Source organism: Helicoverpa armigera, chromosome 11 (assembly GCF_030705265.1).
Source record: "Helicoverpa armigera isolate CAAS_96S chromosome 11, ASM3070526v1, whole genome shotgun sequence".
In the NCBI taxonomy this organism is placed as follows: Eukaryota; Metazoa; Arthropoda; class Insecta; order Lepidoptera; family Noctuidae; genus Helicoverpa; species Helicoverpa armigera.
The window spans coordinates 7,339,589-7,363,302 of NC_087130.1; the positions used below are offsets into that span (position 1 = coordinate 7,339,589).

The 23,714-nt window shown below is 36.9% G+C and overlaps 1 protein-coding gene across 6 annotated transcripts in view; it reads left to right on the plus strand.

Moving 5' to 3' along the window:
- The window catches only part of LOC110380340 (uncharacterized), a 34,404-nt gene that overhangs the window by 5,429 nt on the left and 5,261 nt on the right, over window positions 1-23,714 (plus strand). For 2 of the 6 annotated variants that reach the window (XM_049850932.2, XM_049850934.2), the window contains exons 2-6: window positions 9,262-9,319; window positions 20,865-21,087; window positions 21,370-21,509; window positions 23,147-23,212; window positions 23,544-23,677. In XM_049850932.2, coding sequence (XP_049706889.2) covers window positions 21,386-21,509; window positions 23,147-23,212; window positions 23,544-23,677 — 324 coding nt within the window. In that variant the 5' untranslated portion in view covers window positions 9,262-9,319; window positions 20,865-21,087; window positions 21,370-21,385. Of the gene's footprint in view, window positions 1-7,283; window positions 7,369-9,261; window positions 9,320-20,864; window positions 21,088-21,369; window positions 21,510-23,146; window positions 23,213-23,543; window positions 23,678-23,714 lie in introns of those variants that run through there. The other 4 variants (XM_049850931.2, XM_021340291.3, XM_049850933.2 and 1 more) reach the window with 3 other exon arrangements.

Consider the following 23,714-nt stretch of genomic DNA (forward strand, 5'->3'; position numbering starts at 1 on the left):
TGTTGTCACGGGGTCAGCGTCGCAACGTAATTGTTTTTGCATAGTAGGGCGGTTACGCGCCCAGCTCCCACGTTCGGCGGCGCCCGCCCAACACATGCCAGCGCAAATATGTGAACAACTATTTGCGTTATGTCATCGCGACTTTTTATTTACCTTATTGAAGCAGTGTATTGTTTTGTTCATCGTAAATTGCGTTATCAATTTCTTTAGGTAAATTCATTTGTTTTTGTATCGGCCTTTTTTTATGATGAGAGTTCAATATGTTGATGTACTTTCATAACTGTTTTTTCGGGTTGATTATGTTGAAGGCTCTTTGCTATAAACACGTTAGCGAAACTTTTTTCTGGAAAAACCAAAGCTTATATATTTCTATGTTTAAAACAATGAATGAGTTGTTTTGTCTCTGAGTCTATGTGTATTATTCATCTTCCTAATATTATTCCGTAGTCATCTTGTGTGACACCCACGAGAAGGGATCTCCTATTATTAGCACGAAGCTTTCAAAGTTCAATTATGACAGAATTGCAGAAAATTGGCATTAAATATTGTTTTTTTTTTCTATATTATTTGTCAAAGTTTTGAGGGAGTCTAAGAATTGGTGGGTACATAAATAAAACTTTTTTTTGTATAGTTCCGGAAATCCCAAAAGTTGTACCAGGTGAAAAATCTTACACGGTGTTCGTTCGGTTCGTATTCGTGGTGACGGGAGAAGAAATTTCCATCCATACGTTATTGCGACTCAAGATCATCCTCTGTCCAGCATGTGTCTTAGCTTCCTACTTAGAGATGTCCGGATCCTATGTTTGCCTAAACCTAACAATGTGATCAAATATAGTTTGACAATCGACGCCATCGCCATTCTTTCAAAAGATAAAAACTCCACCAAATTCTTAATTTGTGTATTTTATTAGCTTCATTACGTATTCTCGGCTTATTCATGTTTGGCTGTTGAAAATAACTGTGTTATACCGTCACGGCGGACTAATCGTATTTTTTTATAGTTTGCTTTCATGGCGTCATGCTTCGTTGTTTTTCACGAAAAATAGTACAGAGGCTATGACTAGTTGACTACGTTTTCGTCGTCTTCGATGATGGCCTTAAAATAAAAGTGAATTTCCATCCAAGAAATGAGTCTATTTATGCAACAAGCGTCGGCGTCGCCGCTGTAGTGTTATAGGTCGTGCGTACCGCACATAGGAACGGAATGTTTGGTTTGAGGAGTCGCAAACAAACCCATAATTATTCCGAGAACAGTAGCTCGTACACAATGTATGGGTTAAGCGGCATTATCTCTGACTCAAGCTGCTTAAATTGCATTATGTGGCAGTTGTTGTTGCACTCTACTGTGATTGTGTTCGCGTATATTCCAACATTGGAAATTGAGCACCGGATCAATTTTGAGTACGTGAATGATTGTTCTGCACTTAAAATTATAATACCCTGTATTGTTAGTAAATGTTACAGTTGTGATAACAATGTTGTACTTAACATTGTATTTTTGTACGGCTAGGTACTTCATTTTATTTATTTGGAACAGAATAAGCACGTATAGTATAACCGCATACATTTCTATCACCAGCCTATCATCCCACGCGAGTTGTAAGAGTAAACTGTAAGAAAATAGGTTAGTGTTATTCCAACTTGGCTCTTCTCTTTGCACTAAAAGTGACCATGTGTAAATTAATAGATTAGGATGAATAAGAAAATATTTAAGATTACAATTAGTGTTTCCTAGATATTTTCTGTTGTTAGTTCAATGTTGATGTGATTCTTGTCCTGTTTGATTGTTTTGTGTGTTGTCAGAAGCAGTACTTATTCGACAGTTTATGGGTGGCAGTTAAATATACCAGTCTCGGTTTGTCGTCACAAATAGAATTTTGGCACTGACTGTCTGTAGTTGTGTAATTCATGTATAAACCACTTGTTCAATCCAAACTATCTATTCACATTAAAACGTAACAAGTATGACGTGTTATTAATTATCGAAATGCCTTTAATGTGGACAATAAATAAACGATACAACTATTGAGACAATAAAACTGTCATCACCTGGCGTATAGTGTTCAGGAAATGCTAAATAACGTTTGAATATTGACCAGCACATCGTACTTTCTGTATCTCAATGTTTTGCAACTTTTTTCATGACTGTTTTACAGGAAGAAGTATTTCACACAGTTTATTTGAAAAATAAATTTAAAAATAAATCTCGATATTGTTTTTGCTATACAAGTGTTTATGTATTGCCTTAACCTCATAGTATACCCTACATACAACTACTGGACAACTAAACTGGTTACGCGACCCCCCAGAGGGTCGCGACCCACAGGTTGAAAACGCTGCTGTAGCTCATTAAGACATGTGTATTTTCATGAACTATTTTGTCCTAAATCGATGTTGTCCATCATCGCTGTTATTTTCCATAGCATATGTATTATTGACGATGGCTGAGTAATTAGCTGGCTCGTCCTCGTTCTAAATCTCCACCTTGACCTCGTTGTGTTACTTTACGATGTACTATCTGGTTTTATACTTTTCTTTTAGTAAAACTCGTAAAACGACAGGTGCAAGTTGCCGACATATCATAATTTCTTAATTGTTGTTGTTATCATTCGATTCATTCTGTTGTTGTGGTGTAATAGTATTATGTTCTCGAAGGTAATCGACATACCGGTACATAATAGTACGTTATACACGAATTGTGTACGGCCGTGGTTTACTGCCAAATGCATTACCAATAACGACATGAGCTTATAAGCTCCATGCGTGCTCGTACGTTTGCCGTGCACGCGAGTCGGGCATTCAGTATAATCAGTATGACCGTATGATTAACGCGGAGGTGTCGTCGAACGCGATTAGCGCTAGGTGCGCCGACCACATGAACCATATTACCGTTATCTGCTGACAGCATCTTGGACCCGTGTCAACTGGACTCCGACAAAACACTTTCAATTTCTGACTTTATTAAATCAATCTTCTTATTAATATCATAAAAGCTCTTTATTTTAGTATACACCTTATGTCTATTACAAAAGCTGAGGTTTGGCATGAAGTTGGAATGTTTGACAATTTTATAAAACTGCATCATTAACCAATGTTTTAAGCTAATATCTTATAATAAATTTCAGAAGAAAATTCTTTAGAATTAATGCTGACGCCCATTAATTATGCAACATGCAACGTGTAGACATATTTCGGTCGGCATCCAAAATAATATGCTGGAATCCTAACATGATAGATTTTCCCATTCTCGCCTAGATAAATATAGAACGGAATTTGTTTTTATTTCAGAGAGAACTTTTTACATGGTTTCACGCTCATGTTTGTTTAGAATACTGGTTGAATTTTATTTGTAAAAGGTTAAGTGCGCAATTGATTTAATTTGTAGAAACCACGACGCATGGGTTTCCTTTCTTTTTTTATAATATGCAAGAAATATGAAAAATTCCAATAGCATATCACAATCACAAGTGGTTAAATGAAAAACCACTTTCTACAGAGTGAAGGGGAAAATGTAAACTCAAAAGCCTTAGACTTTCTTATCTGCCACATGTGCCAAATAAAGTTTCTTCCTCGCAGATACTCACATAGAAGTTTTAAAGTAGTTAAAAACTACATTGAAATTATAATGAAGTAGTTTTATACACTTTACGCCCAATAAAAATACAGTTCTCGCGCGCGCTTTCGACCGGGGGCGACTCACGGGATTTCATAAGACAAATCTGTTAAATTAATGTGCTGCTCGGCATCCAACGCTAAGCATTCCCAAATATATAATAAAGAGTGTCTCAGACAGCACGACATTGGGACTATTTGGATTAGTCTATCCGGTCCGGGTCACGTACTACGTTTTATACATTCAAACTAAAAGTTTTATGAGTCGTGACTACCCAGTTTTTGTAATTTTGCCTCGAAAACATGTTAGTTTACAATTCAATCACAACTCTTTTTTAACTACACGTACATGTAATACGTTAATGTAAATTCTCCATTAGATTCATTTTGTTGACGTAAGAAGTTCCTGTTGATAATATGTACGTAAACTGTAGAATCTCATTCCCTCTCAGGTGTTGTATAGCGGATCTGTTTGGACATCACTTATTCCTCGACGTTATATAAGCGCTGGAAGTTGTTCGCGATTTTGACGTCAATGCTTTAAAATGCACGCGAAAAGATGCTAGTTTAGTTGCTCAGTGAATCAGTGCATGTGAAACTACTTCATGTCTATCTGCTTAGCTGGTGTACATTTTACTTCTAACTATTTTAGGGATTTTAGGGTTATGTAACGTCATTCTGTTGTAATGTTTTTAAAACAACCATGGACGACGATAAAAATAACAGTTTTTACACAATGTTTATGTTTTGTTTTGTTGCCGATCCATTATACAGCCGGAACATAAGGCCATTCCACGGACAATATCATTATGTTTCATACCTGATTATTTATTCATCCTCTGATTTCGAAATTGGAACATTGAAAGAAGTTTATTTTACTAAAAAGTGAATTCCCAAAATTCCTGCATGCCAGCAACAACAAATCCTCATTTTGGCAAACACGCACTCATCACACTGTGGCTATAAATCATACATACCAATAGAGTAGATGGAGGTGAATTTGTCCCCAAATTACCGATAGTGGATTTTCCAAATATGTACTAACAAATTCCCTATTTGAATAATGTGCCGCAAAAACAAAATATATTTTAATTCCCGAAAAATCGAGAAAGCAAATATTTGTATTAATGATTTATGTAGTGCAGCTGCGGAGGTTCCAGTCAACTGCACATATGTATGTTAATTCTGTTCAAATGAGTCAGGAGCGAAGACCAAGCCAAGTTACGTAATAACGCGTCCATTCATGGCACATCGTCGCCAAAAGTGAAATTTCGTCGCGCTCACCCAAAGACTATAAAACCACTTGACTGCGCATACAGTGCCCCGACGCTCGCCAAAAGTTAGTGATTTTGCGCGTACTATAAGGCTACGATCAGTACGATCCTTTAGTAGCGACCAAGTCTATGACCTGCAAACACGCTAAATTATTGAGGATTTTATTTAGTAAAAAATAAAAAAAAATGCCTACATGCGCGATGAAATGGTGCGGGAAACAATCCAGGACATCTAGTTACAAAAAGAATGGCATCGGCAAGTATCAATACCAAAATTAGGCTTTGATTTAATTATATTACGAAATACCACAGGGGTCTATTTAAATTGGTGGTTGGTGAACCGCGCTCACGCTCGTTGATGTCTTTTGGAAAAGTCCCTTTCTTTCATTAAGAAATTCTAATACGTCCATCTCTTTCTTGCCCTTTGTATTCCTATCGATGAAATTCGGGCTGTTACCTTTAAGGATGAAGTGGATATCGATAATAGTAAAATATTAATTTAAAAATATGTTTTATTTTGGCTAATGAGTTAATTAACTGACTATAGCGTCGTTAGAGGCAGCTGTTCTTGGTGCCTCCACAAATTACTTTTAATGTAATTTAAAATAATGCCGACGTTTATTTAGTTCAGCGATTCCAACAATGTTTTTGCCTATCTTAGTAAGTTTTTATAAAACTCATAATTTTGGAATAGTTACATCGTGTATCTATTTAAAATATATCAAGAAATATGTAGACGATCGATTATCGTTTTTTACCAAAAACAATCAGGGCCCTAAAACAATAATTCGAAAAACTTATACTAAATTAACACATTTTAAGAATCAAACATTTTCTTGTAAGGAGTTCTTTTTTGTAATAGACTGATTTTTATTAAATATTCTTATACGATTTTTATTGAGTTTTTATTACTACGATGAAATACATTTTATCGATATTTATTAATTGAAATAGAGCAATCCCTTGCTGAGCGTACTCATGCAACTCGACCTTGAACTGACCAATAGTAGCCGCGGATTATGCCGCGTCCCCCCGCCCGCAGTGGTGAGTCGTGTTCTTAGAAGAAATTGGCGAGTGCGCTCTCTAGTGGTTATTTACTTTATGCGCTCACCTCTGGGGCGGTGCGTGTTGTAAGCTTGTAACCGGTATGCAATTTAGGGAAATAAATTTAATTGTGTCAGTGCACACGTGTTCGCCGGAAATGCCAGGTTTGTTTAGCTTGCAGATTTATTTCTGTCTATACGGTGTCATCTGGGGGCGTCATCCTCCGAGGCAGTCCCGCCTGGGTGCGCTTGGCGCTTGTTGACGTGAATTTCGCAACGTCTCTCGCGATGCGCACCCGCCGATGGAAATACAGGCCATATGACTGCGAAATTATTATTTTATTGGAATGGTATTTGCCATGTCCCATTAAGCTCGATGATCAATATATGACCAGTGCATTTGAAAATTATCATGTGCTTCGCTTTATTATTTTGATTTATATGAAGGGCTATCATACTGTCAGTTTACACTGCAGACGAAAGTGATAATTTCTGGATGTCTTCAGCACAGTCCGCGATTCCGGATTGTATCGTTTCAGTTTTCGAATAAGTGGATAAATAGCAATTATCTACGCCATTGAATTTACCAACTACCTATTCATTTGCAAAACTTCTTTTGTTATTTAAAGTATATTTAATGTCACTTGATCACTTCATCTACCACCCGGTTTATTTTTACCTTTCAGAAAATATCGTTTTCAGAATACACCACGACCCTACTCTACCTGCATTATATCTTTCATGCTTTTATTCATTATTAAGGTACAGATGCCATTGAAAATAGGGTAGAAGAATTCACTGTAGATTGGTTACATACATAGTTAAAAATAAGTATCTTATTTAGGTTGACACCCAAACTTTATGCAACAAATGCAACAACAATAATATTGTACCCGTGTACATTGTAACGAACACTGCATATTATTTTTATTTATTTTTTGTGCCTACCTATCTGTAATTTTTCTGTAATCTGTAATTTTTCGCTAATAAATAAATATTTTATTTTTTTTATTATTTATTTTTTTATTTTATGCATGACACATTTTGTTAACAGCAATAGTCGACTTAAATTTTCCTCTGCAGACTGCAATGAACGGCTTAAAATGGCATATGGCCTTCTATATTATGTATTGATTGACTAGATACATCAGAGATGTTAATCTTATAAAGTAAACAGATACGCCTTGCACCTGTTGTAGACACGCTACGCATGCATTGTTCCTTGACATATCAATTAGGTCGGCCATTATTCATACCTAATACTTGAGTTCACATTAGATCCGTAGTGTTTCTTCCTTATACCGAGGAATGTAGTGTATTTAGATCATCCTGACATGCAACGTTTTTGACACAGATGTCGAAAATAGAACGAAGTGGAGGAGAAAGACGAGGCACGCTCACCGCATCATCATATCGAACTAACAGCCAGGATGAGAGAGGTTGGCAATAACAAAAACTATTCGTTCAATTTTCTTTTTTTTATTTATTTACTTTTCCATGGGGCCCTGTTAAAGTCAAACTAATGCTGGGTATATAGTTTCGTGTCTTCAAATAATGATTCTGGTCTTCCAAATATGACCTAAATACGAATTATGTATTTTAGATTAATGAAATGGGCAGTGCGTTTCTTACATAGTACGACACTAAATAAGAAAACTGTTTCATCTTCGTAACATGACGTGCTGTTGATTAACGGCGTATAAATGTCAATCTATTTGCTAGTTCATTTCAAATATGTAAATTTTAACAGGGTCGTTTGCGATTTATGTATGTAGCTGCTTTATTTATGTTACTTGGCATAGTATTCGTAAAAGTAAGATATTTAAGTTCGTACTTTAGTAATCAAGTGTTATGTGTAAAAGTTTGTATATTGTTTTGGAAGAGATAAATCAGTCAGGTATTCATGATTTAAGATGTGTTCATTTGAAAGTTGGAGGAAATAAAACCTCAGTACTTATGCGTTGTTAAAAGGTTTCTTGGATATAACCAACAATAGTTTCAATGATGGTAAGACTGGCAGTTTCCTATTTTGATACCTGAATATAACATACAATACGTTCAACACCTGTCGACGTTTTAGTCACCGTAGAAATAGTACAACTAACCGAAATGGCACCAGATATAAACTAATAACATTAAGACAGCATCAGCGTAGAAAATTCGCTGTGGCGTTCAACTGACAAAGATCCAATAGTACCTAACTAACTAATGGAACTTCGGTTACCAGACAAAATGCCAACTTGGGTCTCGTAATGTACATTAGTTAGGCCGGTTCGCGTTCCTTGGTACACCGCCAGAATGACCGATCCTTTTGGCTTGTCGATACGCTGGTCGTAGCCCGCCGTCGGCTAAAATAATGTCAGTTCAGAGATTAACGAACTTCAGCCGCATGACCTATAAAACGGGTGCAGGTAAATTCATACCTGTAACTCATTGACTATACCTGCCATATCTATACACACTGCTGCATTTTGCGTTAGCACTATTCAGTTGGTATGAATCATCCACATCAAATATAATTAACTAACAACAGCAGAATACGTAGTTAATTCTTATATTAGTATAAGCAACGGACATACGATCAAATAAAAGGTTCTAGAAGCGTTAAACAAACTTTTCCTTAAAGTTTATAGCATTTCGCAGTATGGTCGGGCACATAATATTGTTTTCTTTAGGGTTTCGCTCGGGCGACGACTGGAGCGTAGGTGGGTCGTATCAGGCGATGCTGTCAAACTTGTTTACGAAGTTTTGTCTATTTGCGTGCTCCCCAATTACTGTACTGCTTTCTGACAATCGTATTCAAGCGCCAGCGAAACGTTTAAACTTTTGCCAACGCATCGTGATGTATTATTATGATTATTTTTAGAATTTACATTCCTAATCTGTCTGTTAATTTTGGATTTTCCTGCACAAGTTCCTGTTCAGCTATTTTTGTTATTGTTCGATAAAATTTTTCATTATCCTTCCTATTACAACCGGGAAAGCTGAATATAGGTTCGAGCCCCTGAAAAGAGAAAATAGTGTATACGTCGAGTCTTGCTCTTTCACATTATTTATTGCTACTAAAATTATAGAAACATTTTTTTGTAATTTAATTTCTGTTTGCCACAAAATTCACTGATTATTCGCTTTAGAATTTTGATTCCAGTAACTCATAACATCTTTTTTCATTTTGCACTCAATCAAGTACCTTCGTGCTACTACAGGATATTGAGTAGAAGCAATTTGTGCAATCTCACAATTGCATTATAAACATGTTTCCGAGCAGTCCTAGTTGTATTATTTAGGCCGTAGCAGTACGCCAGTTCTAATTGTTTATTTTATATTTTCAGGTAATTAACCTTCACGTTCCTTCTTTCTGAACGACTAAATGCTTGGCACATTATTTCGGTAAGTCTGGGGACAGTATTACGTGACTAGTTGCACTCTGAAACGCTCTCTACGCGGCGCTCCACTCCATTATTGTGAGGTCTTCTCAACGGTTTAATTAATTAAAATAATATTGGCAGAGGCATATACCCACATCCGACTTAAAAACAAAAACTTTCTTAATTGCCTGCTCTCTTACGCCGTCGGAAAACCTTGCGTGCATACTTGTGACAGATGAGTATCTGAAAACTGAAAGAACGTGGAATTTCTAAGAAAAAATAGATCAAATAACTAATAGATCTTTGGGCGTAGAATAAATAAATACACAGCGCAGAATTCTTTAGTGCCTTAAATTGTTAGGAACTAATTTACGTGACAGGTGTACAAATTAGTCTTAAGCCGAGCTCGTCCCTTTGAAAACATTTAAAATCACGTACGCCGTTTTGTTGATAGAGTAATAGAACTTGCATTTTCCTGAAGTTCCTTATGTCCAATGTAAACTTCCACTGATTCTCCGAACCGTACGAGCTGATAAATCCAGATTTCATTATTGCACGACAAAAAATAAGTCCATAGATGCAATATGCTATAAATTAAACGCTGGCAAATCTGATCGTCTATCTGTATCGCATCTTTCGGATAAGAATCTCAGAATACTGATTAATCGCATTTCATGAAACGCATAGATAGTTCCAACAACAATAAAAAGAAAAGTGTATCAGAAAATTGTATAGTACATAAAAGCCATTGGACTTGCTAGTGAATGTGTGCGCCATTCCTTGAGAAAACAGCTGTTATTAATTCTATTATCGTGTGTCGAATTATATCCGCCAAGCTGTGCAAAATGTGGAGCGTTTTATTTATCTGGTCGCTAAGCGCATTCGGCTCACCCACGCTTGCACACCGGCCAAAAGCAGCATTTTTACTTCGTTAATCATTATCTTGTAGTACAGTTTTATTGACTTCCATAAGTATTTTCTTAAAATTAATGTAAAATTGGAAACGCGTGTTAGTAGGCCATGGTCTTCCAGTGCGATGCCTTTGGTACTAAGCATAAATTAGTTTTCAACACTGTTACTAACAGTTCCAGTCCAGTATAATCTTTGGAATACACTCGCGGATATTATATGAATAAATATAAAATATTAAATCAATTAATTAGCATAATTCTTCATGAGTCTGCATCAAAGGCAGCGTTGCATGCAGCTGCGGTTCCGTTATGAGCCTCGTGCTGAGGCTGTTGCTCCGCTTCGCGTGCTGGTTTCATTTCATTATATTATACTAACTAATACCCACGGTTTTGTCCGCGGGACTTTCAACAACAAGGTGTCTGCCTTGCTGTTTAAAAATATTGCAGCCTTCTATGTTAAATGCTCGGTTGACCACAACAATGGGAGCATAAAACAGCACATGATCGTTTAATTTATTAGTAAGTCAGAAACACAGATCATTAATAAATTAATGCCTGATTTATTTTCACTGTACCTAGTTCCAAATTACTTGTTTTACTCATATTTTATCGTTCTGGAAACGCTCATAAACAAAATAATATCGCTCAATCACTCGTTAAAAAACAATTCTGCACATTTTAAAGTAGCTTTGTGAAACGAGTCCCTTGAGGAAATGAAGTAAAGTGATGACGGGCACCAAATGATGCGTAGTCTTTACGTAGTATATCACATACGTAAAATAAACGTACAATATTCACTTACAAAAACAAATTCTGTAGTTAGTTTTTTTATAAATCGACGGCATATTTTGCGTCGGCTTGTTTTTCGCCACAGAAATAGACTAGTCCACTACTTTGCTAAATAATAAGAAAAATCTCGGGATTGGCCGTGTACGAAATGACCATCCTCATCAATCAGCTGCTTGGAGTGCGTCCAAGATTTTTTCCACGTTTAGGTTTCGTAGATTAGTTCGATAATTCAATGTACTCCTTGTCGCGTTCCCTCGCTGCTGAGCAACACAACAAAAATCTCTTTATTGTTTTATACATCTTTAATCTTCTCTTATTGATCTAGACAAAGCCGTTATTAGAATAGGAAAACATTATTTTGCTAGCTTTTATATCTCAAAATAAAATATGTTTCGGCTCAGTGCGTCAGTATGGTATTTATGAGACATAAATACTAGCTTACATGTGGATGCGGGGTTGCGTTTAAAGGATAGAGTACATTTTTTATTGATTTAGGGCAACTTATTTGTAATATTACAATTAATTGTTTAATTTATCTTAATTATTTATGAACGTAATAATACACTACTCACAAACATTTGTTTACAAGACAATAGATATGTTTTTATTGAAAGAAAAATTTAATTTTGCCCTAAAGTAATTAGCAATTAAATATCAGTGGGAGTATTCTGAACATGCCCAACTATTTTGGTGGTTGTTGACAGACGCTAATGGTATTTCTGTACTTTCGTTGTCGTGAAAAGTTCGCAGAGACAGTTCGAATGAAGTGTTCACGACACCTTTACGCAATTCCTGTCTCACGCTCTAGCGCTTGCCAAGGCACTACGTCATAAGCGTCGCCATCTCCACACGCAGAGGAAACTGCTACTTCGAGACGTTTGACTTTTGAGCCTATTTTCTTGTAGAAATAACTCGCGCAGGTGACTTCACTTCAGGTATAATGACCTAGTTTTTTAATTACATTTCGAGAATTTGAGGACAAGCAAGATTTGTAGAAAATACGTATGTGTAATGTATTAAAAATACTAAATACAACCGATTCTTTTACTTCATCAAATTTATTTATTAGCTAGTGGTTTCTACACGTTTAAATTTGACGATTTAATTAGAGCCAGGGAAAATTTTACCGACATCTTAGTATTTAATTTATAACCCATTCAGTTTAACGATCTCATTATTTTAATACCAGTTGCGTTAATCGCTATCTATTGAGTTGTTGTTGTACTAAGCAAATGGGACGTCTTCGAGGAATGGGATCAGTCCTATAAATTAGAAAAAGTCATGTATAATATCATGGTGACTTTTGTCGGTTTCTTCCTAGTCTGCCGAGACGGGCCGTTGAACTTTTGCTCCTTATTTAGATTATAGAAGTGGAGACGACGACCACGCAATCGGGCCGCCTGGCCCGCTACGCGAAATAGATACGAATGATCACTTCCGCAATCTGTATTGATCGGACATGAAGGGTGGAGCATCCCTTTATAATACCTGAACGTCAATATTTTAGGCATGATAAGCAAACTAATTCTGGACGGCGTTTTCAAATTCATAAGGCAAGGAAGGCGATCTTTTCAATTGAAATATAATTCAATTCTCTTCGAAGAGAAATGCATTTACAAAAAATAATTGCATGTTCCCCAAATCGAAAAATATAGAAAGGTGCACACCTTTATAGGTAGCTCATACCATAGTAGTTCAAAGCTGGAGTGCGAGTGTGAGTGCATACGTCGCGAAAGTCGCGACAGAAACGCCAGCACAGTCCTCATCGTTTAGATGCAGTTCAGAAATAGACCACGGAAGCGTCCGACCGACCCGTTTGGTATTTGTTCAACGTTGACCTAAAACAGTGCTCGCTTTGCTCGTTTGTTATTCGCGTGGCCGACTAGCCCGTCGTGAATATTGCCAGAACTATATGTACATTAACATCCGCCTATTGCACTAGTAGTCATTTAGCCATAAACTTACCAATCATCCGAAATATTTAATGTTCCGAATCGATATTTGTCACGGTATTGAATAATGTTTACGGCGTGTTCAGGACAAATAATTGCCATGCGGCATGAAGATGAAGTGAACGCTAAAGAGTTTTGTAAAGCACAATTTCCATCATTGTGGTGTGATCTCGTCACGCGGCAAAGTGCCAGAGCAGGCAGAGCCGTATCACACGTGGAACATGACGGATGAATGGGGGTCGTCAGAGTCGTCACGTGCGGGAGCGAACCACACACCGCGGCCCAAAACGACACCTGTACAATTTATTGGAATTTATTACCTGTTTACAAACTGACTTATATAAACAGTTATCAATTTAAATAACAGATGAGGTTCTAAATTTTTCACAAGTTTAATTAGCATCATATTTATTTTCTGAAGTATGAAACTTGCGTCATTCATAAGTGTTAAGTATGCATATTAGTGAAGTTTGTAGCAACAAATATCTCTGGCTAAATCAATACCACAACAGTTTTAAAATCTTCTATGGGATTGGTGGAGCGATCATAAATCATGAACTTCGCCATGCTTTGGTTGTTAAATACTGTGAATGCTGAACGGATTGTTTGGCAAAAGGATTTGGTTTATGAACACAAAATCGTAATTTCGGCATTTGAAAATTTTGTTTTGTTGTTACTGGGTCATAAGAAGCATGTTTAAATTTATTTTTCCCTCTATCTGGATTAATATTTGCACTCGTGGTTATATAACAGACAACAGGCGTACGTGAGTATTCGAAACAAAACAATTTACTTAAATATTATGCATGTTGTTAAACGTGTTTTATTTGGCACTTTATTCCACAGCACCAGCAGCCATATTGTGGCTGAAGATACAACGTTGCCAACGAAAGTTATTTCCTACTGTCTCCGTGAGACAATTTAACAAGTGTTACAGTTAATTGTCTGGTGTGAGTTCCGCTCACTTGCCAATATCTATAAATCCTGATTAATCAGCAGACATCATAGTGTCGGTGTATACCAGGGTCGCACGTCGTCAAGGCTGCGATTTACGATGCCGGCTTAAAAGCTCGTGTTATGATTTTAATCTTAACCGAGGAACTGTTTAAAAATATTTTATTACGATTTCTTTATAAATTTTAGAACTCGTGCAAGAAAATTAACGATTGTAAACATAAAAAAGTTTAGTATGTAATGTTGAGGTGGCACCCCTGATACTGAACAGCTGTTATGTTTCAGTTACAAATAAAATTGTTAACATCTTCACGTAGTGTTGCGGTTCTATGAATTTAGAGATTCTTACTATACGGCTTTAAATCGTAAAATTCGAAGATTTATGCTCCTTCAATAGAAACGTAAATAAGTTTATGTTGTAAATACCATTCGTAAAAATGTCTGTTTATAGGGACTCGAGAGGTTTTATCGCCCTTTGTAATAGTTCATTCAAGTATTTATCTCGAAAAGAAAAGTATTCTAACACCAAATATACCAGATTGATATCGCTCACTTATTTATAAATATAAAGAATGTAGAGCTACTTGTGAACGAACCAAAATATTTTCACATAATTTATGTGTAGAGATTTGCGTCAGTGACTTTAACGTTTTTAGAAAATACCTATACGCGTTTTCTTTCTATATTTTATCCGCTCTAAACAAGCTAAAATGAGCCTTACCTACTGATGTCAGTCGCCAGTCCCCAGGAAAAATAATATTTAATATAGCGTCAGGCCATCGGTGAAAATAATGTTAGATTGTAGCAATCACTTGCAGGAAATGTATGACTCTAATTATAAGGAAAGAAAAAATAGCATTATAAGTTGTAGTGTCAACAACAAAATAAATTGTCGGATTTATCTAAAGTTTGTAAAACCTACAATTTTCTGCGCATAATTAAATAACTTGCTAAGATTTTCTTTTACAAATAACGCAAAAAGGGTAAATTAACCTGTTCGTACTAAATAATTTCTTAAAGGGAAATCTTCCCTCACCATTTTCAAGAAAATTCGTTCAGTTGTTCTTGCATGAGAGAGTAACAAAGGTACATTACAAACTTGCACGTATAAAATATTTGTACCAATTTGGTATACGGTTTTTATAGATATTTTCACTTCTGTTGGAAAATAAGTACATGCTAAATCGAATTTAAATAAAATTATGTTTTTTATCCAAAGTGGCATAACGATGGCCTGCGATGTCGTCGAATGTCTAAAATTATGATTTACTAGTATGAATAAAAACTGCGCAGTCGCATGATAGTAATATGTGACATATTAATAGACGCGTGTATAATATATTTTGATGAAAATTCTAATTGTATGTGTGGAAATGTTTATACTGGCTGAACAACTGAAATGTCTCCAATCATGCATATTGCGTAAGAGCCATTTATTTTTTCACATAGCTTGACTTTTATTTAGATTTATTTTAATGCGAAATCGCGCATAGTTGGCATAATGCTAGAACGACTAGAACCAGTGTTTTATTGCTATTTTCCTATAAAATAAAACTGCGATAGATTGTAAATATACCATTTAATTACAGATGTAGTGAATTTCTAGTATTTTTTCAAAAATATTACCTACTCTATTTTTTTACAAAATTATGACTTTTATCACTTGCAAATTAATAATTAATTATTATTTAAAGTTACAGTACCTACCTTATAAAATTAGGAACTGAGACTGCGGAGAGTTCAGTAATAAGTCCTTGATTTAGATTACTGAACTTGCAGCCTGAAGTTGTTATTGCTTTTCATCAAAATTAACTCCCATATTCTTAGTACCCAATATAGAAGATAAATAATTGATATTTGTATTAGTCTACTGAGCTATACAATACAATATAAATGTAGCCCAAAAGCGTTCTATCATAGATGATTGTATTGAAAGCGCACGTCATTAAGCGTACATTGTTGGTTAGCCATATCTGTGGGCGCTGTGCGTTGCGTAACAGGCATTCTATGTACATTTATTGCGATCGGCAGAAGTGGTGTAATTCGTGTGTTTTTACAGCTGCAGTTCGGCATAGGCCCAGACTGGGTGTAGCTCTAACTGTGCTCCGACGATAAACAGACGGCCGCTGTTGCCGACTCGCTGAAAACATCCTTTTACGTCATCGCCTCGCTATGGTTTCTGCCTTCAGCGGAGCTATAAGTTCTTATATTATGTGTCTATGTTTGGAAAAGAATTTAGATTCGGTACTCGGGACTAGCGTCATAGTTATCAATTCTACATCGTAAGTTTCATCGCTGATAGCCTCTTAAATGTCTCAATTATTCTCAAATGAATTCATAGAATTTCATGTGTTTATATTCTGCTCTTTAATTTGACATAGTGCCTAATTAAATGGAAATTATTTTCGGGGATAAAATTGAGGTCGCTCTCAGTCCCATGTATCAGATGCCCGCTTTCATTAACCCGTCTATTCCAAGAGAAACGGCAATAGTCACAATTCTCCATAGTGCTAGGCTAAATATGATTTGTGGGACGCATCTCGAACGGACGGCGACAGAGAAGTGTGGCGAGTGACCCCGTTCCGTCGTCCGCCATGCCACAAGATTGTTGTTTTTGTTTTTTCTACGATTTTTACAAACATAATGTGAAAATAATATGTTACCAACATCTTAACGATGCTGACTTTTCTAAAATATTTTCTCCGCTTTATGTATCAATCCCCATAGAAACAAAATATTTTCAAGCCAAATGTCGAAATACAGACAAAGCAGCTCTTCGCCTCGATGACGCCGCCTGCGTATGTCTGATATCTTTCATGATATCTTCATCATCACTTTCTTCAAATCGAATATGGTATATAACTGTAGTAAATCGCTAAATAAGTGCATTTATAAAAACATTAACACTTCTTATACGTAGGGTACCTAGCAATTATTAGCTGCTCGAGGTGTGAATACTGGCTCATAATTGCTCAATCAGTCTCACCTGTATCAATGAATTCCACAAGAAATGAATAAAGATACGAGTTGTGACTGCTTCAAACAGACCAAATGGTCTCACTGACTGATACAATAAACCATGTCTATTGATACACATACATCAAGGTTTGTTGTGTTTGGGACCTCAATTAAACTGTACGTTGCCGATGTTTTTACCTCGACGGTGATTCATTGTTTGGACGGATAGGCAGTGTAATACATTTCAACAAAAATCAACAACCAACCGCGAATGTTTACGTGATGTGTAAAACAATGGCTATTCCATATTACTTGTAGTCCGTGTGTTTGCTGTTTAGGAGATAGCCACCTATTCATTTTTGTGATATTTTAATTTTTGCGTCTTGTGACGCAACGATGCATTGAAATGTGTGATTGGTAGCCAGAATGCTGTTAGTACATTACGTAAATAAAGATAAGTGTAAACAAAAATATTCAGCTAGTCTGACATCAGATTTCTTCAAATATCAATTCAGATTTCTTGTTCAAATATCAATGCTTATATCTACGTAGCCCTTTATTATATAGCTCTAAATGTCGAATAGACTAATTTCTATGGAACTTAGACCGTAAGTCATGTAGAAATTGGTCATCAGACAGGCAAAGTGAATAAAGTGCAGTTCTGTTTTGTGGCATAGGCAACAGACACCACTGCAATTCGTTTAGTAGATGTTAAAATAGTATTGTGCTAATAAAATAGACAGTCGCTTAGTAGCAGTATAAATATAAAGTGTAATTAAAAATAAATTCAGACACGCCTATTAAGATAGGTACTAAATTATCTTCCTATTGACTTTTGGAAGTCGATAAATGAATTCCGTCCGAGTCGTTGACTGACATTGGGGCTACTCGATGATTCGCGCTCGCTATGAGCCAACATTTTATGTACTACGGATATATAGAAGTGATGATTGGTCCAGAATCTTGCTCAATTGTTTACTAAGTTTGATTGATGTTAATGTCACGAAGAACTGCTAGTTAAATCATTTATGTAATGTTAGTAAACAGACAATGCTTCACAAGCATAACAAAAGTGTTACCTGGGTCATTGGGGTGCAAAATATTTACTTTCCATTCAATATCTTCCATTTCTAACATAAAATAATAGTTTCTTACAAGGTCTCATTCGGTCGGTAAATGTACATTACCTACATAATGTCGCCTTATTGCGACAAGACCAGATCTAGGATTGTGTTCTGCGGTTAGCAACAAGGACTTACAACAAAATAACTAGACAGGTATAAACTATACCAGTACTTTATTCTTATTAACTGAATTAAATGTCAATTCGACATGACAGTGGTGGATATTCGAGTTGATAAACATGTGTTGTGGGTGGAGGCAGGTGCTTGCGCCCACGCAGCGCCCAGGGCCGTGTGCAACCTGACGTCACCGCGACAACCTTCCGATGACGTAGCATACGGAACCTTCCTTCATTTCCATACACATTACTTTCAATTTTACTAGAACCTGCGTGGGTTACAAACGGATGCCCTGGTCTATATTTCGGTTCTACGAAACCGTAATTTGTAGGAATATAAGAAAACAATGTTAACAGTTTTTCTTTGTTGGCTAAAAATGTGATCGAGTTGCTTTTCAATTAACAAAGAGGTGACTCACTTTTTCTTTTACTTTATCTTCCTTTAGTGTACGAGCCAAGCCTATGGTTTATCTTTATTTATCTTCTACTTCTACTAATACCTTTTTGTACAAACTTGGTACTTTACGTTCTTTACTACTGATAGCTTTGATAACGCGCGATACATAAACAGATTAGTTTACAAGGGTGCGAATGAGCTGAGAATGATAAAGTCAATACATTCGTACAAAGTAGAATACTATCCACGCTTGAGTAGTGTTCGGAACAGGCCATAAATCAGATACCAACAAAATTGAGACTAGATGCGACGACTGCGTGACTGCATGCGTTAGCGGACGTGTGCGGCGTCTGCGCAGCCACGCTGACATTTTGATTGACGTGTTACGCTACGCGCATCACGCATGCGACCAGCCAGCCTACTAGTTCATTTTATTTCGTCGTAATTTCCAGCCACTTAAACGCGAACTCACATCAAAGGAGCAAGCCTTGACCTATATTAAAAACAAAAATCTTTTCACGTAAATAAATCCATGATCTAGTCTACTGAATCCAGCGGTGTTTTTGATTTTTTTGTTCCTTTATTTCATAAACTTTTTATAACAAGACATTAAAACTTAAAAGATCTCTCTTATATGAAGCCCTTGTAATTAATTAGATTATGTGTGACATAAAGCAGTTAAATATTTTTAGAAGGAAGTAACGACGTCATGCTATAATTATAAAATACACGTAAGTAAAAAATATTCAAAGTAATAAAACTGTTCTATAAACGGAATGATTACGCCCAATGACCGATTGACTAAGTAAGCAAGTAGTGTCGTGTGATACCGAATTATGATACAACGTCGCGTGGGCAGCGCGGACACGAGACAAATCAGCTGCGATGACTACCACGTCGCCGCCTCACTAAGAGAATTATGTGCATTATACATTTTTACCATCACACAGTAAGCCAGAATGTACTAGAAATGCGTTTAGGTGCACACACACCGGAATGCGAATGAACGAGAGGGGAGATTCCTATCATTTGTCATTGTCTTGTTGATAGAACTAAGTATCTTGTGGATGTGTAGGACATCCATTTTGTCCCAACAAATGTCAAAAATAATATTTATCAAATTAGCAAGAAACATGCGTTAACCTGTTGGCAATGTATGCAGTTGTGCATAGCAATGACACCTCCAATAATATGAATTTTAAGACAAGGTCAAGAAAGGTGTTTCTTTAGTTTCAGTAACAATATTCCTACAATGATTGGGGTCTTTATGTACATCTGCCTAAATAATTTCCTCCAAACTTGTAATGAATCATCAGTGCGCACGTGCGCCAGATTGTTTACAAAATTTTGTTTTGTAACACCGACGTGAAATGCGTAACAGGCATTTACACACTTATTAATTTACGGTTGTGTAGCTATCGAAATGATAGCATTTATAGCACTTTATCTATTATGTATTAACATGCTGATGTAACTAATATCTTGGCATGCGTTACCTTTGCCTACAATGTAAAATGGAAAACCTAATAAACTTTCAGTCGTTCTCCATACTGCATGTACGTAATGGTAATACATGTTAATTTTCTGTTGCATTTTGTAGCAAAATTGAACACTGATTTTACGTATTTTGAAGACTGCATTTGTTTACCTTACTGTTAGTTTTATATTGTGCGTGACTCACAGACAGATGTTTTATTTTCAGCTCGTATTTTCTTTCCCTCGTATATCCAGCTTTATGAGAGTTTTAAACATTACATAATACATCCATCTCTCCACGCCTATGGTAACAGTAAAAACGTTCTCTAAACCCATAATATGTACAAATTGCTGTTTCTTGATTTTAAGGCCTATTTTATAGTTTTGTTAATGCGCCTCGCAATATATTTATTTGATTGAAACTGAAAGAGAGCTTCACAAAGACCCATAATTTATACATGTATTGCGTAGTTATGCTTTGGATGTTATTGGTAAAGCGTGTATCCCTCCATTATTTATAAAAAGTTATACACAAATATTTCACATTCATGGCAAACGTAATTTCTAAACACTTACATCAAATGCAGTAAAGCTGTAGATGTTGTTCTCACCCTATTCACGTAATCATAAAACTGAAACGGCATAACGTTCCCCAGCCGTATTGCAGTAAAGTAAGTAACGCACCTTCTCGCGCATAAACTCGTTCAAGGACCCGAAATAATGAGGGCACCGTGATCACAACGCGCTTCATTGGTTCGCCTCGCCCAATTCACCTCACCCAACGACCAACGTGCTGAGAGCACGCTTCCTATTATTATGTTCATGTGAGTCGATCTTGGGTGTCATCCTGTAGAACTTTTGATATTTATATGTTAATTTGTGATACGCAGAGAGCCGTTCATCGTGTGGCGGAGGCGGCGACTCGGAGGGTTCGGAGGGGCGTGCGTCTTGGCGTGTGACGCTGGACCACGACCTCGTGGAGACCCTGAGCGCCATATACCCCGAGTGGTTCAAGCCGCAGCACCGCCGGGAGCGCAGCCGCGCGGCGTCGCCGGTCTCGCCCGCTTCGCCGCCGCGCACTCCCGCCACACCGCCCTCAGACGACACCTTTAGGTAACAAATACACATATTCAAAACAAGTTTACATAATACGCCCTATCGCTTCAACCGAAATCTGAGCTTCAGATACAGCTGGGCTTTAGTTGAAAAATATTGATTAAACGAAAATGCACTGCTTATTTTTTCATTACACGCAAATTTTCATTTTACTTCCCAAAATAAGCTGCGTAGGAGCAGCAGTCCATTTGTTCCCGAATCTAAAGAAATGAAGTCAGCATTTCACATGGGCACATTTTCAAAAGTTAATCCTGATAATATCATGTTGTATGTTTGCAGTTCTGGTGCGGAGGAGATGGCCGGACGGCAGGCGAGCAGCAGCGGCGCTAGCGAGATGCCGAGCTCACCGCGCGTCTCACCTCCTAAGGTGGTCGTCGACGACAGCCCCCTGCAACCAGCCATGACCAAACACAAAGAATGTAAGTACCACTTAATCTTTCTAAAAAACATCCGTCATTAATATGGGTTTTGCTAATTCAGGTGTCGATTTAAACATATTTTGTAACTCCCGGGTAAGTTTTGGCATACTTAGTTTAGTTACAAGGGCGTAAAATTTCATGACTTGAAATACGTTGGCTGTTGTGTCCAGCTCAATATTTATGTGGATAGAAGATATAAATGTACTAGGCGTACTACTAACTGACATGAAAAAGTTCTAATTGTGTGGAATGTCACTGAATCAGTGAAATCCTTTTGTGCGTGGTGTACTCCCTGATCAAGATTGTGATCACCATTTCCTTAAAAGTGGCAATCTTGATACGGTCTACAAATCAACTTACCGGCTTAGTTTAGGCTGGTCAGGGTATGATAGAACATATTTCATTTATCTGAAGATTGCAAGCCCGGCTGCATTCCCGTCTACTGTTGAATATTGTAAATTTACTCGCATGCCAGACGCATTTGTTGAATGTATGAATGTTAACAATAATGGTGAAACGCATACGCTTTATTATTAACTATTTGAATGCCCACTTTGAAATCCATCTCCTTGCCTTTATGGATATCTGACATATTGTTTTTATTCAGCAATTTCTGCAAAATTTACATTGACATTAAATGTTTTTAGTTTTATTCTTTCTTTCATCATTCTGGGCCACATTCTTTCTGATTGTCGGGAAGCAATTCTCAACCTTTTTTTTTTTCTTTTCTTCCTCGATTTTTTTAAAATTGCGTTGAAACCTCAGGGGCAGTGGCCCCAGGCTCGTCTCGTAGCTCGTCTGTTGTTTGCATTAGTATGCCAATGCTGTCGCTACTTCCGGCCATGTTTGCATAGTCTGTCGGTCTGCGCGCATCCCGAATAAACAAATTCTCAACCCTTGCCCGAATAACACAGGCAATCTCAAAAATATCACATAAACATGTGAAATATGATTAATCCTATATTTTACAAATCCTACGCTTTAAAAAAGTAAAATAAAAATACATACTTAAAAAAATATGTCGGATCCATAAATATAATTTCCCAGCTGCATGCATGAGTAAAGCAAAATTGAGTGGGTATCGAGCTAAAGACGCCCAGTAACCCACAATATTCGGCCCAGTGGTAGTGAATGTTTCGTCTGTAATACGGTCGCGGCATAACACTAGTTTCCTTGTGCAGTGTTTATTTATATTGGCGTCGCGCCAGCGTTGTCCGCCCATCGTTCCCTGCTCGCCGCTTGTCTACAAGCAAACAAGAATATAGCTCCACTCGCCTACGCTCTGCTGCGAACTTTATCGATATAATCTCGGTGTATCGATCGACGTATCGATCACGTCGACTTCACACGCGACATGCTACGTCAAAGTTCGTCACCTGGCGTCATAACACTGTATTCTTCACGACGATATGCCATCTATTCAATCAGTACCCATTGTTGTATGCAAAAGGTAACCGGCAAACATCGGTATTCAGTCGCATTATGCTTCTAACTAATTGTATACTCTGTGTTGGTCTGATTTTGTTGGAATTGTTTGTGAGCCAAAGGAAAAATAACAAGGAAAATTGGTTAGGTAATACAAATCAATGCATTATTATTAGTTAACGACATGTCTGATACATATTTTTGTTTCACAGCTTTAAAAGTGAAGCTGATGATGAGACGTCCCATCAACCAGCTTGTGGCGCAAGGGATCATGCCGCGTAAGTGATGTTATGTATTAATGTCCGTTCGCTTTGCTTTGATAATGGCGTATACTGTGAAATAGCAAATTAGTATAGTATACACGTGCCTGGTGTTGCGGGAAGCGCACACCGTCACACAGCACATGTGCGTGGGACGAAGGAATTTTATTTACTATTTTAACGATGCGTTTAATGAGAATGACTGTATCGAATAAATTTTGTTAGCTTCTAGAACGATATTGTACTAAATCCTACAAAGTCTGAAATTAATTTATTCTACATAAAAGTATAGTTCTTATTCTTAACAGTTGTTAAGATTGATCTTTAACATGTTTTTATACATTTTCAGCTTTGAAAACTCCTCCAGCCTATTTCGAACAATGCAAGCAACTAGAGAGGGCGAAAACTGGAGACTTATTAAAAGCAAAAATTCAACGGCGTCCCGATCGACAGGAACTTGAGAGGAGACACATACTGGAACAAGTAGGTGTAATGTCATTTTTCTGAAATATTTTATGAA